The sequence below is a fragment of the Chiroxiphia lanceolata genome, chromosome 15 (genome assembly GCF_009829145.1).
Source record: "Chiroxiphia lanceolata isolate bChiLan1 chromosome 15, bChiLan1.pri, whole genome shotgun sequence".
Taxonomy (NCBI): domain Eukaryota; kingdom Metazoa; phylum Chordata; class Aves; order Passeriformes; family Pipridae; genus Chiroxiphia; species Chiroxiphia lanceolata.
In genome coordinates this window covers 7407732-7430599 of record NC_045651.1, presented here as the reverse complement: position 1 = coordinate 7430599, position 22868 = coordinate 7407732, and the positions used below count along the sequence as shown (strand labels likewise).

At 53.1% G+C, this 22868-nt stretch overlaps 1 protein-coding gene across 1 annotated transcript; it reads left to right on the top strand.

Annotated features, from left to right (window-relative positions):
* Positions 1-446: 446 nt before the first annotated feature.
* On the top strand, positions 447-22862 carry SH3RF2 (SH3 domain containing ring finger 2). The gene is made up of 8 exons (XM_032703010.1): positions 447-1121; positions 12041-12310; positions 14035-14358; positions 18689-18783; positions 20008-20178; positions 20289-20503; positions 21055-21419; positions 22353-22862. The coding sequence occupies exons 1-8, from the start codon at positions 750-752 to the stop codon at positions 22629-22631; spliced, it is 2091 nt and encodes a 696-aa protein (XP_032558901.1). The 5' UTR covers positions 447-749; the 3' UTR covers positions 22632-22862.
* Positions 22863-22868: the final 6 nt, after the last annotated feature.

The following is a 22868-nucleotide window of genomic DNA, read 5'->3' as shown; positions in this document are numbered from 1 at the left end:
GTTGATTCAGTGAGCTGAGGCAGCCAAACCGGGCGAGGACGACACCGCAGAGCGTCCCGCGGCCCCGCCAGGTACCCCCGGAGAGTGGCTGCGCCTGGAGGACTTTTTATAGAACTGCTGTCAAAACGAGCACGGAGCGAGCTAAATTGGGACTATCTGACAGCCGAGGCGGCGTGTAGGTGTGCGAGGGAGGTGAGCAGCGAGCGGCGGCGAACAGCCGGAGCCGAGCATAAACAGGTCCGGTCTGATGTTTATCGGGGACTCTCATCTCCTGAGCTGGTGAATTTTTTACCGCCGTGTCAGTTCTGATGCGCAGAGCAGGAGCTCTGCAGCCAGCCCTGTGCACAGCGTCAGGGGAGCGTGCCCGGCCTGCTGCAGCTCCCCATCCCAGCTCCGGGATCTTCTGCCCGGGGAGCACGACCTGGGGCTCCTGCCCCCGGCACCACCCCAGACCCGTCCCCTCGCGCCAACTGAGTCACAAGTGACTCATTCCAAACTGGGATGCGAGCGCAGCGTGTGAGTTTGCAGATTGGCTGGTGAGGAACAGCTCTGCGATGTAGGTGGCTGCGTTGCACACTCCAGCAGTGGAGCTCTGCTCCGCGCTCCCTCCTCCCTCGCCCTCCGAGCAGGATAGCTGCTGGAGCCCAGGATCTGGTTCTTGCAGGCACAGGGAGGCATCTCAGCCAGCTCCAGTGGATGTGGGGTGTGGATGGCTCCAGCTCCGCTCCTGACGGAGTTCTGCACTGAAGATGGATGACTTGGCTCTCCTTGACCTGTTGGAGTGTCCTGTGTGCTTTGAAAAGCTCGACGCCACGGCAAAGGTGCTGCCGTGCCAGCACACCTTCTGCAAGCCCTGTCTCCAAAGGATCCTGAAATCCCAGAAGGAGCTACGGTGCCCTGAGTGCAGGACCCTCGTCCTGTGCAGCATCGAGCAGCTCCCCTCCAACCTGCTCCTCATTCGCCTCCTGGATGGAGTCAGGTGTGGACAAAACGTCACCAGGTTTGGCTCGATCCAGAGGTCAGGGGTCCTGTCCTCTCCCGCCTCCATCAGGAGAATCCCCAGGGGGCTGCAGCTGCATCAGCACCGGCTGGCAACGAATCCCAGGATCCACATGGAAGGGGTAAGCAAGGTTGATATTCTTTACTCTGTCCGTGAGCATAGAAAGGTTCCTGCTGTGTGCCTAGAGCCAGGAACCTTCCCTGTTAGCAGCACTGCAGAGTGCTTGAAGTGAGAGCGAGCATTTTGTTTGCAAATCTGGCTGGTGTTTCCGTGTGATATTTGACTGTTTCAAGTTCATTGCAGCAGGAATTGAATTGACTCCCAGGCTGAGACAAAGCCAGCTTGCCTTTCTCCTTACAAAAACTTCCCAGCAGCTGTTTTCCCATAGAGTTTTCAGGTGCTTCCTGGCTTTTGAGGGCATTTCAGGCACTTTGACTTTGGGCAATACACTGCTTTTGACTGATAGCAATTAAGTCAGTAATTGCAGAGTTGTAACTGTTAGTGGTGGAGAAAGTATTTCCCATCACTGCACCTCAGTTTCCCCCGCATTGGAAAGGAAGGAGCCTGCCCAATGATGCTGCTGATCCTGCCAAAGTACTTGGAGGTTCACTAGTTAAAAATACTAAATTTGACGCACTCACTGACTGTACCTAGGGATGAGTTATTAGGCTAATTTTAAAATTCAAAGTTCTTTCTGTCATTTTCTTTAACAGTGCAAAAGCTTTTCTTGAATAATGAGGATGCAATATTAGACCTGTTAAAGGAGCTTGGCTCAGATGGAATTTGGGGTAGAGACTTGTGGCTTCACCTTTCCTGCATTATATTCCTGGACTTCCATTTCTCCCACCTGAAGTATTCTTCTGTACAATGTCTCTACAAACCTTTTCACGACACATAAAATCTCGGCTGAAAGGGCTGTTGCATCCCAGAGCATTGGGCAGAACTGCAGAGCTGTAAATGTCTGGCAGGCACAGGACAGGTGTCCTCCCCTGCATTGTGTTGTCCTCCCTGGTGTCCTGGAGCCGTGCACACGTGTGGGTGTTGCTGGGGGAGGCCCTGTGTCCTGTGGCCACGAGCTGGCACGCCTGTCCCAGGAAATCTCTGTGGTGCCGAATAGGGTCTTGGATGGATCACACACCAAAACCAGGCATCCCTGCAGAGCTCCTCTCTCGGGTGTTCCCACTGGACTGTGTGGCAGTGCAGCCCTGAGCCACAGGCTCCGGGTCCCTTTCCCAGGAGCGCTGCCTGGCCACATCACAGCCAGGGGTAGGGGGGTAGGGATGGGTGGGCAACATGGCCCAGCCCGGAGCGTTCTGCTGCAGCACCGGGAGGTGTCTGGGGGCCAGGTGGGAGGGCAGAGCGGGTCCTTGGGCTGCCGACTGATCAGCGGGAGCCCCCATGTGGGGACCCTGCTCTGTCCACAGGGACACTGCTCTGACCATGGGGACGCTGCTCTGTCCACATGGACACTGCTCTGACCGCAGGGACCCTGCTCCATCCGCAGGGCTGCGGCGGCAGTGACACCCTTGCTGGGAGCCACCAGCTCTCCAGGGAAGCTGCGGGAGCTGCTGGTGCCGTTCGTGCGAGGTACAAACCATCCAACAGTGACAGGTTTCAGTCACTGCTATCCCAGGCTGGCATTCCGGCTGTCAAGGAGGTTATAGTTTTTACAGCTGGACTCCCCTGGATAGAAAAGCACAAGTACTCTCCTCTGGTTTTCTTTTCTCTCACTCGTTTCATGTTTCTTTTACTGGTTCTCAGGGCAGGTAGGTACTTGCTGCTGATACATAATGTCAACATCCATCAGTCTGCAGCTCCCACAAGTTTTCAAGACTAGTTTTAGGACCAAACTCCTGGGAATCAGCAGAGACAGCGAGTGGTGGGGTAGCGGTGGCTGCAGCTGGTTCCCTGGCACTCTGAGCTCCTCTGCCTCTCTGGGAAGCGACATAAAACACATTACACTGAAATGCTCTTAGACTTAATTAGTTACTTAATTATAAAACACTTTGTAATCCTCAACTGCAAGGTGAAGAATGCAATGTATTAGTCACGTTTTGGTTTTGGTGGTTTTAAATACCTGCATTCAGAACCAGCCGTTATTTGGGTGCTCCAGTGGGATTTGGAGCCTCCCCTGTGCTGGCACCTGGTCACAGCAGGGACATGTTTGCCTGTGAAGTGCAAAGACGAGACACTGATGAGGGTGACTTGCCATCACCCTACACCATGGAGTGCTTGAGTTCCAGGGTATTCACCTGAAGGAATCTGGGTAAGCAGAGGCCTCCAGATGATGTGAACTTCAGAGTAGATGCTTTTTGTCAGGAATTACAGTGAGAGCAGCTACTGTGCAGTCCTGCTCATCCCACCATGGCGCTCCCCGGGTACTCGGAATTGCAGTGTCCGTGTTCTATTGCAGTGGAAGGTTGTGTGCTCCCCAAAAACAGACTGCCCTAATCTGCAAAGGCTGTTAATTACCCCTAATGCTATTCAACACCTTGTGCTACAGAGCAAACACAATTGACATGCCCCACGTTGTACTGCAGCCAGAGCTGCCATCCAACACGGGATATGGGCTGGGGTTTGTTTTTACCAAGGCTGTTCTATAAATAAACTTCCTTTACTCCCTGGAGCTGAGAAAATCACAAGTTTGATCAAAGTTTCTCTCTCAGCAGAGATGTTTCCTTGCCAGCTCTTTGCTCTTCATCCCCATAAGCATCCGTGAAGGCAAAAAGTAATATAAATCCCTCCTCACCCAGCAAGCCAAGAGCTCCTCTCACTCTGAGCAGGAAGAGTGAGCAGGCCCCCGCGGGGCTGCTGGATTAGCACAAACACAGCACTCTGTTTTTAGCCAGGAATTTCCCGAGCCAGTTGTTAAAATACAGGGAATTTTCTAATTACAGCCCATCCCAAGCTGTTTATTTGCTGGCATTTAAATCCCTTTTGAATCCACTTCCTATGAGCTACCGTGGGGTGGGCACGTGCTGGGTTTGTGCACGTGGGCCCGGCCATGCATATCCACAGCCAGGCTGTGCCAGATCCTGCACAGCCTCCATGGAGCAGCCACTCCAGCAGTGCAGCCCTGAGCACCTGGCACTGCCCTAAGCCCTCAGCACCGCCCCGCAGCTGCTCCCAGCACCTCAGGCCAGGCCTTCAGATCTTTAACATCAATGCAGAGAGGACAAGACTTTGGATTTTCAGGATCTTCACGTAATAAACTGTCTGGAATTTAAGAATAAAAGGATCTGCTGGGAGGTATATGCGTAAATAAGCCACGCTGAAGCCTTTGAACTCTTAGGAACCGCCCCTGGCATGTGCCAGGTGTAGTTAAGGCTTGTGCTGAAGCTCCTCCTCAGCCGGCTGCAGCCCCGCTGCGAGCTGAGCACGGCTCTGCCGCTGGCGAGCAAGCAGACTGTGTGTGCTGAGGTGTACAGGAACCAGTTCTGATGGGGTGGATGACCCAACTGCACCCTGCACACGGCAAAACTCCGTCCAGGCCGCTAAACAGCTACTTGGGCGCTGAACTTTGTCATGCAACAAACATGGGACAGTGAGCTAGAGGAGAAAAATTCTGAGTATGACAGCTTGCCTTGGGAAAACACAGACCACGCAGATTTAACTGTGACTTGGGCTATTTTATCTTTGCATGAACTGAGTGCTTAACACCCCCCTCCAGCATTTCATGGGAGATAGACAGATAACACCTCTATTGGGATAAAAATACTCCGCACTCCAACGTCCCACCTTCACACGGACGTCTATAGATAGTGCCTGCATCTTGGTATTTTCTTCTCCTCCAGAATCATCTCCAACTACTTTCTAGATTTGACAGACAGCACTTGGATTGCTGGAGCTTCTTGAAGTCTTCTTCAAAGCAACCTCCATACTTGCACCCACCAGAGGCAAACGCATTTCCTGGCCCACTCACTGAGCCAACCCTCCTCCTCACCCTCCCAAAACCCCCAGCACTTCCCATACAGTCATGGCAATGATCTCAAAACATGTCACATCCCCTTGAGCTGGACAACCACTGCAGAGACCTCAAACTCGGGGATGCTGTCCAGGCCCAGCTCTGCCTGAAGTGGTGGTGCTGGCTCCTTTCATGCCAGAGACAGGGAGCATCCTCTTGCTCCACAGCTGCTGAGGGTGGCAGGTGTGCACCATGGGGCCCCTCAGCTGGACACGGAGACACTTCATTTGGCTACAAAATTCTGTGTGGCCCTGTGGCCTTTCTAGAGAAAGGGCTTGTCCCAACTCTCCTCCAGCATCACTGTTGCTTCATTCTAGCAGAATGAGGAGCTGCTCCTGCAGTTCTGGTGGCACCTTGTGCAGGACACTAGTGTGTGTCTTTTGTCCCTTTGCATGTAGTTTTAGCCTTTTATTTACTGCAAAGAGAGTGGGGTCACCTCAATATAGACTGATGGACAACACACCCCCTAAAAGCTGTGTGTGCAACAGTCTGGGCGTGGGGCACTCCTGGGTGGTACCACAGGTGGTGGAAAGCCAAAGGACCTCCATGACCAACAGCAAGAGCCAGTTTCCCTGGTTTTACAAAATTAGGTACCAAGCTGCAAACACATAAAAGTGTTTTAATTTGTTTCCAAGGCAATGAGTCAGGCTCAGATGGCGAGTCAGGAATAGCACAGCAGGGCTGGCTCCTCTGCGAGCTCACCTGCACAGTGCCGTGGTCAGCCAGGAGCCTCAAAGTCTGAGTCCTCCTTTTCTCACAGCTGCCCTGCTGGTCCCTGGCTACTGTCCCTGGGTCCATGGAGTTGGTCACTGGCCTGAGTTTGTCATTTTCGCTCTGGAGAGAAGGGAGAGGAGGAGGCAGATTCCCGTGCAGCTCTGCAGTGTGCCAGGGCTGGATGTAGCAGGTGTCCTGACAGAGGTGAGGGCCCTCCCTGCTGCCAGCACTGCCTTGGCTTGCAGAGTGCCTGGGCCTGGTGCCCATGGGCAGAGGTGGCTGTGCTGCCCAGGGCTGGCAGTGCTGGCTGAGGAGCCACATCAGCACTCCCCTTCCCGGCAGGGAGAGGACTCGGGAGCAGCAGGAGGAGGAGGGAGAGGGATGCAGGTTTCCTCCCTGCACAGTAAACAGCCACTTCTGAGAACGGCGGTGCTGAGGCAGAGCATCAAGACTGGGCACGCCGAGGGCTGACACAGTTTGTTTTCCGCGCAGCTTAAACCCATGACACACAACTTAACCACTGCCCGGGACTGCTGACGGCAGCAGAGACACATCTGATACGGCAGCAGCGAGGGAAGAGGTGTGAAAGGGTTTCATGCAGACACTGCAGCTCGAACACGCTGGCCCCAGTCCCCAGCATCCCCTTGCCGTGCCCCGCCCGTGTCCCCTCCTTCCTCTCACAGACCCGTCCTTGCTCCCTCTGCGGCTCCGCCGGCATCCAGGAGCAAAGCCCTGCTCAGGTCCAGCTCCTGCCCTGCGTGCACCTGGACACTCCTCCTGCCCGCCTGAATCTCTCCAGTGTTTCACACAGGCAAAGCAAAGCCTGATCCAGCCCTGGCCTCCTGGGCAGTATGGGGATGTCACTGACACATGGCCGGGCATTCCCCATGGGGCTGTGCACTGGCAGTGGTACCTCAGCATCCCTCAGTCACTCCATGAGAGAAGCTGCTCTGTGTTTTCTTTAATCATTTTTCTCATTTTTCATATCGTCTTTGCATTAAAAAGCCAGAACTACAATAGGCCACTTTCAGAAGTGACGTGAACCTCTATCATCAGGGCATCACAGGGGTGGGAGTTAACAAAGGGGTAAGTGCTCCCAGTCCCTCTACCATCACCCCTGCAGCTGGAGCAGCACAAAACCACCTAAATCCATACAATTCACATCTTCAGCATCCCCCCATGATGGCCAGTCAGCTCAGGGGCAGATGGCCACTACCGTTAGCCATGGCCAGCACTGGTCTCGTCTTCCAGCAGGCACAGGAGGGAATTAGGAAGATCTGGTGAGCTCCAGGGCTGACGTAAGCAGGAGGGACTGGCTTTGTTCTCTCTGCTGCACACAGTCTGCATGTGCTTGGAAGATGGGAACAATCCTCCTCGGGGGAGAAATAATGCAGAAACCACCCAACTGTCTGAATCCTCAGAATATAATTATATGAAGAGATTGAAATGACAAGTTCACTTTTGAAGGTTTTGTTCTCTGTGACAAGGCTGAAGTTATCTCCTCTGCCGAAACGCAGAAAAACAGAATTGTAATGGCAATTAATTTACATTCAAATAGCTCTTTTCATCCACCTGGATCCTGCAGAGCCCTGAACTTTGCTAGCTGAGCACACAGAACAGGGAATGGGACTCATTCATCCCATGGAGACGCAGGCAGCCAGTGGCAGGATGCTGGAGGTGGCTCTCGGGAATCAGAACGAACGGAGATGTTATTGATCATCTCTGTGAAGAGCCAGCGTGCCCGTTTCCTTTGGCATCAGCATGTGGATCATACCCATCTCCATACGCTCAGTGTGTAAGTCACAGCTCATCAGGAGTGTGGCCTGGGTTGTGCCCTCAGATCTGTCCTGGAGTCACTGGCTGCCTCCGGGTGAGACGTTTGTGCTGCCTGATTTTTGCTGACATTTGTGCTGATGGGTCTCCTGCAGGAGGCCCTCGGGAAGAACAAGGGAACAAGTATGACCTCCCTCTTCTCTGACTTTTCGACATCACCCAGATCGGGATCAGTCCCTGGGGATTTACTGCAGAGACATTCCTCTGGAGAGGGAGGAGGGAGCAGTCCTGGGGCAGTGGGCTGCCTTCAAGTACCTTCAAGGGGCAGGATGGAGCGGAGCAAGGAGCCACTCCAGGGCATTCCCTGCACGTCGTTAGGAAAATCAGAGCTGGGGAAACACCAAGGTGCAGGTCCAAGCCTGTCTGAGGCCATTCCTGATCCATCTGCCAGCAGCATCCCCAGACCCATGGGTCTGCCCCCACAGCTGGAGTCAGTAGGGTGCCCACCGAGGTAAGGGGGGCTGGGTCCAACTCTGCATCAGCCACGGCAATAAATCAGAAGGAAGCACCCCTGGACATCCATAGCAATGAGCTGTTCCAAGGATTCACATGCCCCTCATCCTGCATGTCCATCTGCACAGTCAGGGAAGCTGGTGAAGTCAGAGCATCTGGGACACAGAAGGATCCCATCCAACGTCTCCAGCTGTATCTCACCAAGCCGTGCTTGGAAGTGGGTGCAGGAGTGAATGGATCCCAGTGCAGGGACATTCATGGCCTTAGCCTCACAACCCCCTGGAGTATCCAAACTGTGGATCAGTCTCCTCCAGCAGAGCTGTCACCACAGGGCCATGCTGTTTCTTGGGGTAGTTTTAAAGGGAGTTGCCTGGAACAAGGTTTACAGGTGTTCCCAGCTTCCATCAGCAGCCTCTCCTCTTCCCTGAGCTCCTGGCTTTGCTCCTGGTGACTCCTTCCCCAGCCAGCCTTACATGCTGCTTCTCCTTCTCCTTTTTGTCAATTCCCATGCTCTGAGTACAGGGTCTTACATAAATCCCCTCCTGCCAATCACAAGGAGTTATAACCAGCTCTTCTCAGGTCATTACAGAGTGCATTTCTCCACAAGAAAGAGATGCCCTGAATTGCTTCCTCACACACATGTACGTATTTTTAATCTGCTGCTTTGTTTTGTGTGGAGGGAGACTCAGGCATTGGATGGCTGCCCTGGCATAGCCTGCTGCCAAATGCCAAAAATAGCAAAAAAATTAAAATCTTTTCTCCCTTATCAGCCTCAAATCCACTGAGAATGGAGGAAAAGCATTGAGGTGCATCTGCCATGACCATCCCTGCTGGTGGAGTGGCCAAGGAGAGAAAAGCATCTCACCCAGAGACAGTGCTGCCGTGGGGGGGTTCTGGTTCCACACCTGGTGTTACCTGCTGCATTCTCTCCCTGGGGCTCAGCCTGAAGTACCTCCTGTGCCTGGCAGGGACAGGCTCCTGTCCCGCTCAGGTGTGATGGAGGAAAAAACAGAGGGGAAAAAACAGAAAAAATGAGGCAGCGTTGAAAAAAGTTACAACCACCCACAAAATGGGTTTCTTATCTCTAGTTTCTCCCTCTCTGCTACTGGGCAGCAAAACTCCACACAAATTATCAGAAACCTTTAGCTGAGTTTTCCACAGAGCTGCTCCCACTGTTTTCCCAGAGGGATGTTCAGACAGATGACAAACCCACACTAGGGGCCAGCCAGCATGTGCCTTGGATTAACAAAAAGCAACTGGACATGCTAATGGGAGAAAACTCCACAAAACTCCCTCCTGCCCCTGCACCCAGGACCATGTCCTGGCCCAGGAAAGCCTCTCCCTCTGCCCTCAGCCCGGAGCGAGCCACCTCCAGGCACTCCTTGTCTTTATCACCAGGTTAATTAGCACCTCAGTTTCTGCTTTGCAATTAACCTACTTTAAACAAGGCAAAACAGATGCCTTGGAGAGGATCTGGGACACCCAGGAGTGGACAGAAACCATCCCAAGCTGAGACAGGGATCAGATCAGATCAGATCTGCGGCTGCAGGAGAGTGATGGGCTGTGGGGGTTCTGCTGCCCAACCCCAGCCCCAGCGTTGTGGCTGCCACAGGGTGGGTCTGGTGTTCCTCTTTGTCTTTCCTGCTTCCTATGAACATATTAAAAACCAGTGACCCAGGTGTACATCTTTCTGAAATCTTCAGCTTGCAGCTTTATTTTGTGATGGGCCTGTACAGTAAAGACCACATTAATTGCTCCCTGTGGGTAGATAAAGGCTTGGTTTATATCCTAAATAAAGTTGGGAAATCACTGGGATATTTTTGGTTCAGTATCTGAACAGCCAAACAAAATTTAAAAAAAAAAAAATTAAAATAGCAAAAATTGCAGACTTTGGAAAAATCTGACTTTGGCTGGGAGATGTGAAAGGGCACAAAAGTGGGAGGAAAGGGTGAAAGAGGAGGTGAAGAACTGAAGGTTGTGAGTGTGCTTAGAGGAAAAGAGAGCCCATCCAGCCATCCATCCAAGTCCTGTCAGCCAGCCACAGGACACAAACACACCTCTCCCACCTGGTTTTCGGTTATTTATCCCAGTCTGCCCTCCTGTCTCATCCCTTTGCTTACTGAAGAAAGAATATTCCAGGCTCTGAGCACGCTGTTGTTGGCTCCCTGTTCCCACTTAGCACCAGGCATGCATTTCATTGCAGAGTTTCTCTTATTTTTAATATATTTCCATAACTCGTTCTTGCTGCCTTTAATGTTTTGCTGTATCCTGCCATTCCCTCGCATCCCGGACGCTGGTGCTGCTCCTTCCCAAGCCCTGTTCTCACACTTTGCAGGAGTCCTGTTTGTTTTCTGGTCGCTCCTGAGGCAAACCCAAGGTCTGTGCTCCTAATCCTTGTGTAACACCAGCAAGTCTGTCCCTGAGTGGTTCTGAAGGAGAACTGCCCACCCATGTCTTCTATCGCCAGGATCTGTTTTTCTCGTGGGAAAGCACGTACGTCCAGGAGTGTGTTTGCAGGGAGTTTCCATGGCCCTGGCACAGACACAGTCCCTGTTTCCCATAGAAGCTCGGATCTGATGGAGAACAACGCTGGCCTGAGCCTCACTTTCCCCACTCAGTGTCACTGAGCCGAGCACATGTGTTTACTGTGAACACAAATTAACAGGCAGGATGAGTTAATTAGAACTAAACATTAAACTAATTGCTTCCCCTTTCAAAGGCTTTGAAGTAAAAGCAGTATGTGAAATTTTTCTCTTCTTGGTTCCTTTTTCCTACCAAGCATCAGTGTTTGGGAATGCTGGAAGATGTCTTCTTCCCAAAACCTTAACAATTTCCATGGGAAATTCGACCTTTTCCACACTTCAGGAAACTAATGTTGAATTTCTCTCTTCCGCCTTCCCGACCTCTCAAAAGTGGCTGAGGGGGAGGGAGCTCTACAGGAGTCCTACCTGAGCATTGGGCACTGACACAGGTGGGTTTGGGGAAATCCACAGTAAAAGGCAGGAAAAGCCAGAAAGTACCTCTGATACAGAAGTGCCATCTCCCATGAGATCGGTGGGATGGGGTGACTATGGCTTGGAGAAACTGCAGGCCAGGGCCCTACTCAGCAGGCCACAGCACTTGGCAGCCTCTAAAGAAAGAAGAAGAACAATCCAGACCTGTAGAGACCAGCACAGAAGCTGCTGAAAAGCCTCTTGTCCTTGTCCAGGCACCGGCACCTCTGGTTAAAGCTTATCAAGGCTCTAGAGCTGGGAACAATCCTGGCTTCCCCTTTTCTCAGCACAGAGCTCTCATATCTGTGGCACCAGCTCAGAGGCCAGAAATGGAGCTCGGTATTTGGGTTATCCTTTAAGATTGAGGACTGCACTGTGCCAGGGACCCATCACTGCAGGGTGGATGGAAGCTGCACCAGAGTGCTGTGGTACAGACAGGGCTCAGTACAGCAGCTGTTTTAAAGGAACTTTGTAATTATATTTTGGTGAGTCAAAATGGTAAAGTTCTCTCATCTTCTGGTTTTGATGTATCTCCTCTTTCTCATATTACACTGCAGCAACGATAACATTAAGCCACCCCTTACTGTAACCTTGGTAAAGGCTGAAATAACACCACAGTCCCATGTGTTAAAGGGTGAGAGAACTATGTGAGAGCAGAATTTGCACTCACCTTGCTCTGCTCTGTTCTCCTGGCAGGTGACAGCCACCAGGTCAGTTGGATGATGGCTGCGAGCTCCAGCCCTTCTAAAATAGAAATACTTGGGTCATTAAAATAGACACTGTTAGGAGGAGACCTTATAGCAGGCAGTAAGATCCCATGGGAAGACTAGTTTAAGGTCTTAACTGTTTCTTAATATTCCTAAACAAGTCCAGCCTGCTTTTCATCTTGATATAAACTTAGCATAAGTATTTGGGAGCTTGTCTTCATTAGTAAAACCCATCAAGAAAGGATGTGGGTAGTTAATCCCAACAGATGCATGCTTAAGCCTTAGACCTCTACATTTTTTTCCCAGTAATTACAAATGCTTTTGGGGAATTCTGTCTGTGTCAGACGAACTGCAGGGGCTGTTTCTCTCCCCCCAGGTGCCACGAGCCAGGGCCCTGTACACCTACCGTGGGCACAACCCCGGGGAGCTGCGGTTCAACAAGGGGGACATCATCGTGCTGCTCCGGCAGCTGGACGAGAACTGGTACCTGGGGGAGGTCAACGGGATCAGTGGTGTTTTCCCAGCCAGCTCTGTGCAAGTCATCAAGCACCTGCCCCTGCCCCAGCCCCTCGGCAGGGCCCTCTACAACCTCGACCTGCGGAGCCGGGACAAGGCAGAAAACAAGGACAGCCTGACCTTCCATAAGGTACCACCCGCGGCACCGGGACACAGCTCCCCTGGAGTGCACCGTGCTCTGCCACTCCCCAGATCCTTGGGAGCTCCTTTTGGGTATCAGGACGGTTCCCAAGCCCTCTCAGACACTGCTGCCAGCACCCCGATGCCCCACAGGCACACAGAGGGACAAGGGGCACCCAGAGAGAGATGCAGGTGCCCCCCAGCTCAGCCAGGGCCAGCTCAGTGCGTCGCAGGCAGCATTCCCAGTGCTCCCAGTGCTGCAGCTCTGGAGGCCTTCCAGCCACTCTGCTCCCTGACAGAATTTTTTTAGCACTGGTCTAGACATTAATTGTGTTGTGCAGCTTAGCTTGAGATGCAGAGTGTAAATGGCACCAGCACCAATTCCTAGAAATAAAATTAATACTTGTAATGCCCATAATTACAGCAAGCTCTGCTTTGTGGCTGTTCTATAGGAGGACATGAGCAAAACACCTTATTTGAAGCTCTAATAGATTTTGTAAAATGTCTTTTCACTTAATGAAATCATTTTAGCTTCAGTAATGACTTATTTAAGTCTGGCATTAACAGACACAAGTTAGTCAGGGACACATAGACCCACCAAGGAATTAGAAATTAATCCTGGAGAAGGCAAAGGTAGGGCTGCTGGTGAGAGACATGAGGCTTCTCCTGGCTCTGACACACAAGCGTGCCCCCTTTTTTCGCATCTTCTGGTATTTGGAGAGGCAGAAGAATGTTTCCAATTCAGGCTAGAGCTTGATCACACACAGAAATGACAGGGTGCACGGCACACATGTACATATGCACACACTGTGGGCTTTAAACTTAGTTTGGAGAGGGAAAATGTGAAAACAACTCCTGGGAGCCACGTGCACCTCTCCTTCCTCAGTCCCCTGTCCGTCCCCAGCGTCGGGCACGTTGCCTCCCACGAGTGGGTGAGAATCTCCAAGTTTTGCAATTCGTTAATGTCAGCAGTAAATCATGATTAATTCCTCTGGCACCCATCGTGGTGAAAAACACTGTCACCACATGCCCTTTGCTATTAACACCCTGATCAGCAGTTTCCAAGAAATACTGTGTGAATGCTGCCCATATGCAAACTCGGGGCCTGCCTCTCCCTCATTAACCCCAATGTTTAACAAACCAGGATTTTTTCAATGGAAGCAGCATCAAGACATGAATGTTCAGGCTGAGGGAGATGGAACTGGGTGGATCTAATGCTGCTGGGAAAGTCACCACCAGTGATGACCTCTCCAAGCCCGTGCCCTGCCTTCAGCTGCAGGGCTTGGGTGTCCTGCTGCAAGATGCATCCATGTGTGCCAACATAGATGGGGAAAGGGAGATGTATCCAAATGTCCCTTCTAATTCAGAATTAGAGTTATTAAGCACTGTGAAAGAGTCAGTCAGCTCTCCCTGCACCTCTACCAGCCAAAGCCTTGGACAAGGAACATATCAGGGGGAGCACTGAACCTCAATAAACCCTTGTCTCAGCAACAAGTTTTTTAAACTAATTTAATTTTGCTGTCAGCTTCGCATCAGGAATTTTACATCCAGGATTTGTCACTGATGACAGATGAGGAAAATGACTGAGCCCCAAGGTTTTAAAGATCACCTGTAATGTCACCTGAACCCTGCCTGGAGCTCTGCTGCCAGATCGGAAAGGGGAAACGGAGCAGTCGGGGGCTGTGCCAGGTGTAACTTCTGAAACCACATCACGTCTCCCTTTGTCTCCCCCAGCCAAACACCACCGCCCGGCAGCTCCTGCAGACCTCCAAAACCCACTGGTCCCCTCAGTTTAAAAGCACGTCCCTGCGAACGGCGTCTCCCAAGGCGAAGGGCGCGGATTCACCGGCTTTCCCCAAGGTGCCCGACTCCAGGAGGAAGAGCCTGCGGCAGTTCTCCATCACCACAGCCCTCAACACCCTCAACCGGATGGTCCACGCGCCTGCCGAGCGCCCAGCCCTGGAGATCAGCTCCCCTGTGCTCATCAGCTCCAGCAACCCCACCGTGGTCACCCAGAGCAACGAGAAAGCCGAGTTCCCCTACAGCACCCCTGTCCAGGTAAGGCAGTGGCAATGCCAGTCTGCATCCTAAAGCTGGGACCTTCCTGATTTGGGGGACTGAGATATAAATGTAGACCAACCTTTTGGACTGTATCCACTCTTAGTTTTAGGAGGCAGAAGAATCTCATTCCTTCTTCCCGCTCTGACTAAAGATCTGAGTCCAGAATCTTCACAGATCATCTGAAACGGGAGAAAAAGGGGTTTCTTTAGATTTATGTAACATCTTTCATATTCAAGGTTGTTCCAACATTTTATAAAGCAATCACTCAGCCCCTGGCAGTTCACATCTGGACAATAACACCCATCAGGCATTCTGTACTGAGCACCAGCCTGCAAAGAGCCAGCATGTGAGATCCTGGGTTGTGAAGGGGAAATGAAGCCTTACAGAGTTCCATAACTCAATTGAAACAGTATCATGTCTCACACCCCCAATGGGATCTTACCCAAAACGTTTGAACTACTGCCAACAGCAAGTTGAGGGAACAGAAGCAAGAGAGGGAACATGTTATAGTTTGGCCTTAGAAGGGTTGGGATTTCCTTGTTTCCAAGCAGCAGTGTTGCTCCCAGAGGTCTGTGGCAGGGGAGTTGGGGATCTGTGCTGTTCCTGACACTGCACAGGATGCAGCTTTCTCTTTCCACCTATCGGTTTGGCCTGCAATGACTGAGCTGCAAAGCTGAGATTCCTTTGCAAGCCCAGGTGGGCACTGTGAGGGTACCTGAGAGGCCGAGGGGACACGGGCACGGCCAGCGACAGCGCACGGCTGGAGAAGCGAAGCGGGAGATGCTGCCCTGGGAGGTTGTCGGGCTCCCCACAGCACCACCTGCCTGCCTGGCACTCCCACCACCACCGAGCAGTCGGACTCCTTTCAGCCCATAAAAGGGAATAACCGGCAGTGCCCCAGCCTTCCTCCTCCAGCTCTTCCTTCCCCTTGGCGGTGCCAAGCCGGGCTCAGACGGAGCCAGAACCAGTTTGCAGGGCTGTGGCCGCCGTGTCTGTGCATGTGCCTGTTGCGCAAGCGGCTGCGGGGTGAGGGCAGCGGGGCGCCCGCCCGCTCCACCGCGGGAATCTCTTCCCAGTCACAACTGAGCTTATTCCCCGGACCTGGCGCTCCCTGGGTCAGGGAACGTCTGTCTGAGAGCTGCTGCTCCCCTTTGCCGTTCGGTGAAGGGAGCTGATAAACCCCACAGCTGCCCTCCGCTACATCTGGCTTTTCTGTGCACTGAATGATGTGGAACCTGCAGGACCCAACATCCAGGAGAGCGCTGAGAGCTTCCATGGCCCCCTGATGAGATGAGGAAAACCTCCCTCCCCACAAGGTAGTGCGTGGACACTCTCGGCAGGGACTTGCTTGTGTCAGCAGTGCTGGGAATCACGATGATGACACACTAGAACGGGAGATGGAGTAAGAGAGGGATTTCAGGAGAGGCAGGGAGTTAAACCCTTTGTACTTACAAGGGCTCGCAAGGTACTTGCAGGAGATCAGCAAAAGCAAATGCTGAAACCAGTTATACATGGCTGGAAAATATTTCATCCAGTCTTTTTTCCTCTCTGTTGCAAACGCAAAGGCAGCTTTGAGGAGGCTAAAGGACAGCTGCTCCCAGGCAGAGGGGAACATAGAGATGAAAAACATGGGGCTTTCCAGCCAAAAGGGAGACACTTCAACACAGTTCCATCAGGAATACCCATAAAAGGCTGTAATTTTTCTCCAATGCAGGAAAAACAAACTCTGAATCCCAAAATTTCAAACGTTTTGATTATGATAATTATTAAAGTAGAATTATAGTTTCCAATCCACTTTATGAACACAACTGGTCTGACCCTGCCTGGACTAGCAAATGAGGAATGCAGAGATGGTTTGAAGCTGACCTGCCACTCCAGGTCCGAGACAGAAGCTGGAATTGCTGGGGTGTTTTAATTAACTTAATTTACTGGAGAGCACCAGAGCTGGTGAGTCACTTTTCTTTTTCCCTAGGTCCTTGCCAAGCCAGTGCTCCAGCACCGCGTTACAGACTTGACCACTAGAAATTACATTTGAAACGAACACGAGATTAAAGCCCCAGTTTGCATCATTATAGAGCCTGTGGTCATTGCTGGAGAGCACGACTGGCAGCCACATCCCAGCCCAGAGACGTTCCGCTGCCCTGAGCTTCCCGGGACAACGCTGCCACTGCCCTGCATTGCTGGGGGCTCTGTTCCTCCCAACAGCGGCCGCACTCCTGCCACCACACAGCACAGCACAGCTGTGGCACAGCTTGGCACAGCCATGGCACAGTCATGGCACAGCCATGGCCCAGCACAGACATGCCAGCACCATGGCTGTTGCCTCCCAGCGTGCACAGCGATGGATTCCAAACGGGAATGAGCTGTTGCCGGCAGCAGTTCACCCCAGGGCACGTTTTGTGCTGCAGAAGGGACAGCTCAGCACAAGAGCATCCCAAGGATGCCAGGCTGCCCATTGCCATCCTCCCTCCACACAGCAGTGTCTCCTGTGTGGAGAGGCTGGAGCAGCAACGAGTGCTCCCTCATCGGCCCCACCCTGAGGGCTGCTGTGCTGCCAGCACCACTGGCAACCAGAAGAGCAAAGGCAGAAGCCAAAGGGATGAGTTGGAGTGGACCTGGTTGGCACAGACCCACAGGTTCAGTAGCTGGGACCTTCCTGGGCTCCCTGCAGAGCCCAGTGAGCACAAGGAACACAAAACCAAACTCAGAAAAAGAATGGAAACAGCCCACAGGCAGGTTCTGGTTTGGGGGTACTCTCCGGACCCTCAACAGGATGCCAGGTAGAGGACCCCCAACAGCTCACACTTCACCTCAGAGACCACCTCAGCGTGGGGGTGTCACCCAAACTTCAAGACAAGGGGGGACAGGGCATGGGAACAGCCCAGCACACTGCCCATGGCCTCACCAGCATGACAGGGACCCTTGGCAGGTGACAGCAGCTCTGGCACAGCACGTGTGAGGTACAGTTACCTCAGTAGCAGAAACAGGAGTGCAGTTCCTCCCTGGAACACCAAAGATCCTATGAGAGCCCAGAGAGGACATTATGGTGGCTGGTACCACTCTGCAGGTGCAGAATGACAGTGGGGAAAGACCCACCCCAGCCACACACAACCCTGAGCGAGGGGTCTCTGCCCATGCAGCCGATGGCTGCTCCCTGCCCACCCTGCACACAGGCCTGTGGGGCTGCTGGGACACCACAGACGTGGTAAATGGCTTTAATCATAGTCATTAAAGATCACTGGGACAAGGACTGTATTACTTTAGGGTTCAATACTTCCAGCTGGAGCTAAATAAGCAAGTGAAACAGCAGTGATCACACCAGTCCTCACCTGGCAGATGCAACGGTCTCCTCCTGGTTCAAAGCCTGGGCTTGAAATGCCATTTTCCCAAACACCTTTTAGTTTCTGAAACAGCACCAGAGACCATGAACAGGTCAAAGGCACTCATCTTGCTCAGAGCCAAGTGAAGAGGGATGAGAGAATACCAAATGCAAGGAGAGGTGAAGGAGGGTCTCCCCTCTCAAGTGGATCTCCCATCTATGGGATTAGCAATAGATACAGGTTTAGGACTTACCCATGACTCTTGGAAGTCACGGATGTTGGGTTATCCTGTTCCATCACTGCTTCCAGAGCCTCCCCCCACCCCAGCTTTTCTGCCCCAACAGCCCCAACATCTTAAAGGATGGGATGAGCATCATCAGTCCAACGGAGCTGTGCCCTGGCAAGTGTCTTCACGTGGAAGGGCCATGAGTCAAGCACCTGAGGGAGCTGGGGGGGCTCACCCTGGGGGAAAGGAGTCCTTATTATTCTCTACAACTGCCTGAAAGGAGGTTGTAGCCAGGTGGGGATTGGGCTCTTCTCTCGGGCAAATAGTGACAGGACAAGAGGAAATGGCCTCAAGCTGTCCCCAGGAGGGTTCAGGTTGGACATTAGGAGGAATTTTTTCACTGAAAGGGTTGTGAGGCATTGGAATGGCCTGCCCGGGGAGGTGGTGGATTCACCATCCCTGAAGGTGTTCAAGAAATGACTGGATGTGTCATTCAGTGCTCTGCTCTGGTTGACAAGGTAGGGATGAGGCAGAGGTTGGACTCGATGATCTTGGAGGTCTTTTCTAACCCCAGTGATTCTGGGATTATTTGTCTTCCTCTCACTGCCTGGATCTTTTTTTAAGTCAAATGCTGCAAACTTCTATTTCTTGAAACGTCTTTGATGGTTTCTTTGAAGGTTGGGTGAAGCCAGTCAAATGTTTTTAGCTGCTCCTCCAGTGTCTTAAAAGAAGCCGATAACCAGACTAAAACCTTGTTTTCTTTGCTTTTTTTCTCCCATAGGTCAGCACCTCTTACTACCCCGCACCAGGACCTCTGGGGCCCTCAGCAACCATCGTCACCCTTCCCCACCTGCAGCACCACGTGCCAGCTTACCTGTACGTAAGGAAGCTGAAATACTTCTGGGGGAAGGGGGGTGTAGTTTCCTGTACCTTCTCCCTCAGCTTGCTCCTGCCAGCCAGGAGGTGCAGGCAGACCTGAGCACAGCTCAGATCCAAATGCAGACCCACCTAGGAACGTACCTGGCTGGTCTTAGCAGGGGGTGGCAGAGACCTGTTGTCACAGCTGAGTTGTTCTGTTCCCAGCAGGTGAACCGTCCCTGCCCCTTACTCCTCCACTGCAGTATTTATGGACAAACAGTTCTGCCTGTTTGTCAACAATACACTGTAAATTTTTTTTAAGATTGAAGAAACTGATCACTCCTCAAGCGCCTCTAGTTATTTATTTTAAAACCTTCATGGCCATTGGCGTTTTGAACGATCCAATTTTTGAAAACTTTCCCAGAGTTAAAATTTGTGGACAACACGCTGTGATGATTTGTTTTCCTCGAGACAAGATTTACCAGCCTGGCGCTGTAGTAATGTACCTAAAATAACAACAGCATCACAACACACTGTTTACCCAGCACTCAGCACCCACAGTGCCGAGCCAGGCTGTGGGAACACTGGTGCCCACAAGCAGCACCCACAGCTCGGGCACCTATACACACCATCGTAGGTCAGCCAAGATTCCTGCACACACTTAATGCCAAGGACAGGGAAACTCCTAAGACGTTAAAATAATTTGCAGAATGAGGAGGGAATTAGAGAGTCCCACCAGCTGCCTAGTTTGCAGCTCCTGTCCAACCCTCCAGTATCAGACCAGCACCTGCAGGCCCTGCCTTTGAGGTGACTCCTGTACAGCAATGAGCCACTGCAGAATGAGAACACCCTGACCCACCTGGGCTGTGCCAGTCGCCAGGGGAGCAGCCCCTCACACAGACTGGCCCTACAGGTTCTGGGATAGCCCCTGACTGTCCAGACAAATAGTCTGTTGTTTCTATTTTGTAAATAACACCCGTTAATTGCTGTATCGGGCTGTAACTCATTGATACTTGGGAGCAGATCACATTGCCTTTGAAAAAAAACCAACAGTGCAATTAAGTGTGTTACACTGGAGACAAAATAAAGTTCTTTAAAGAACAAGTAGGAGATAGTTTTGAAATATACACCATTTTCTTCTACTGCTGTTACACGTGGGTCAGTCAGACCCGAGAGCTCCAGGATGCTCCAGCCACCCTGCATGGGGGCAGTTCCACATTCCCTCACATCTTCTTTCCCCAGGTGTGTGGCTCTCCACTCCTATGTGCCTCATGGACCAGATGAGCTGGAGCTGCAGAAGGGAGAAGGGGTCCGTGTCTTTGGGAAGGACCATGATGGCTGGTTAAGAGGAATGTCTCTCGTCACGGGCAGAGTCGGCGTCTTCCCCAGCAACTATGTGGCTCCCCTCTTCAGGTCTGCTTTTTCTTACGTGAAACAAAAACACTTGGAGAGGGAAGAGGGTGGTCCCTCACCAGGCAGGATGGCACCCAGCAGCTCTCACCCTTCTTTTCTTTTTCCAGCAGGAAATCTAGTCTCACTGACTCAAAAATGCCTTCCCTGTACACTTCATGGACACTGTCGACCTCCTCGCTCTCCTCCCAAGGGAGCATCTCCGAAAATGGCCCGAGGCAAAGCAGAGCCCTGAAGCCGGTGCTGCTGCCCATCCCTATCCCCTCTCCGGGGAGGAGCACGGTGGGACCGGCACCGCTGCGGCGCGGCCGCGGCAGCGCCAGGAAGAGTAAGTGACTGGGGGGGCTCTGGGAGGGAGAGCAGACACATTTCCCCAAAACCACACCAGCTGCTGCGGTTCGTGGTTCCACACCCCTGCTTGGCCCCACTCTGGCTGCTTTGGGAATTCCAGGGTGTTTGCCTCACCGTGGAAAAACTCCTTGCAAAGGTTTATGCAGAGCTCAGTGGTTATATCCTTTCCAAGGAGGCTGCAAGATTTATCATCAGCCCATGCACACTGTTTTAAAATACATTTCCAAGAGTATATGGGGAACCAAGTGGTGCATTCCTAGCATTGGCAGTATTGCTGGAGGCAGGCAGTGCCCTGGCAGGGGACACTGTCTGTGGTTTTAGACTCGAAATTGGTCGAATTGCTGCCTGCTAGTCCCGGTGCCTGGGGGGAGGGCAGGTGGCAATCCCTGGGAGCTACAGCCCCACAGCATCCTGTGAACATGGCTGTTCGTGCAGGGCTGTGACCACTGCTCACTCTGCCCCTTTGCTCTCTCTGTGCCATTTTGGATTTCTGCTGACTTTCTTTTTCCATCGCCCCTTGCTCCCCAGATGGATCCCTGCAGAGGCCGGGGCAGGCAGGGACCCCCGTGCAGATCACGGGCTCCCTCAGGCGTCCTTCCGCGGCTGCGGGGCGACCTCAGCAGTTCCAGATTTACCCGCACATCAGCTCCCCGTCACACAGCATCCCTCCCGGAGCCGGCATGGACGAGGCAACGAGGCCAAACTCCTCCCACGAGGCTTCACCGTCGCTTGTGATCAGGGGAGGGGAGAGTCGAACCCCCTCCGTATGCAGCTCAGTGATCCTGGATGCCAAAGACCCTCCAGTGAAGAGTGAGGCAGCTCCAAAGCCGCCTGCGTCGGCCCCGCCGTCCATCCTGGTGAAACCAGAGACCTGCCGCAACAGCGCCGAGAAGGTACGGCCAGTGCTTCCCGGTGCTCCAGAGGGTCCCCCTCCCCTTGGAACCAGCAGTGTCAGTCAATACTGACCAGGGCCAAATCCCCTGAGGGCTTTACTCCGTCCTCACCAGGTTTTCTTCTGATAGAAATCACTGGGATTGGCACCTGCATTCAGAAATCAGATATTTGTGTTGCTGACACTGCTATCCAGATTAAGCCCTACAGGAAGGCAGGGGCTTTGTCCCTGTCATCAAGTTCAGTCACAAGCAAATATTGAGACCTCTCTGAGGTCTTAAATCAGAAAATAATCCCATCAAAGTCTCCAAGAGTTTGGGAGGGAATGGGCAAATGCCACAGACCTGGTGTCAGGTCTTGTGTCAGGCAGAGCTTTGCAGAGCTGCCCCATCTCCGTCATGTCGGTTGGGCTGAGCTATTTGGAATGGGAATTTCTTTCCCCTCTGGCAGCCAGAGAGAAATTTCATAAAAGTGAAATCATTCTGTAAATTACACTAGTGAAGCTTCCTCTTCCCATGATACCCAAAGAGGTGCCCAAATCACTCCACAAGCCCAGGCAGCCTCAGAGCTCCCAGGCAGCACAGCATCAGCTGAGAGAACCTGCAGGTCTCTTGAGGGCAGGACAGGCTGCCCACCCTCCCGGTGCTGTGCTGCCTCCTGCCCCTTCCCTCCCGATAACTCAGTCAATGGCTCTCGGGACCGAATCTCCTTGGTCTCCAGTAGCCACCAGCACTCCTGTGCTGGTCCCTGGGTCTCCCTTCCACCTGCCATCGGCTGCACATCCCCCTGGGCTTCTCCGCAGGCATCCAGTGCCCCAGGAAGGATCCAGCCGCCCCCTCGGCACATCCCCCTTGGTTCTGCAGGGCTGGGCACAGAGGGGCGGCGGGCGGGGGGGCTGCTGTTCCCACCTGACCCCGGTCCCCTTCTCGCTGCAGCAAGTGAAGACGGTGCGGTTCCAGAACCACAGCCCTCCGCCGCCCAAGCGGCACAGCCTGCAGCCCTCGCCGCGCCTGCAGCGCGCCAGGACGGAGCCCGAGGTGCTGCTGCCCGAAGCCGGCCTGGGCCCCGAGCTGCTGGTGCTCTACTCGCCCCGGCTCGGCTCCAGCCCCCTGCACCCGCGCCGGGCGCTGCACCCCAAGGCGCTGTCACTGGACCTGTCGGGGCAGCTGACCTTCCCCGTCAAGAAGAGCTACAGCAGCATCTCTGCAAACTGACCGGGTAACCCCCGCCTGCCTCCTCCCCGCACCTGCTCCTCTCCCTCCCGCGCAGGACCCCGGACCCCGCACAGCCTCCACTGCTCCCCGTCTGCGCGAGGGGACGGTGCTCCCGTGTCCCCGCACCACCGGCACCCTCGGGACCTGAGAGCCTGAGGCCTCCAGAGCTGTGGGAGCCCCCGAGGGAGCCCCCCTGCCCCAGGGATGCCCAAGAACCGGGAGATGGGGCTCGAGGAC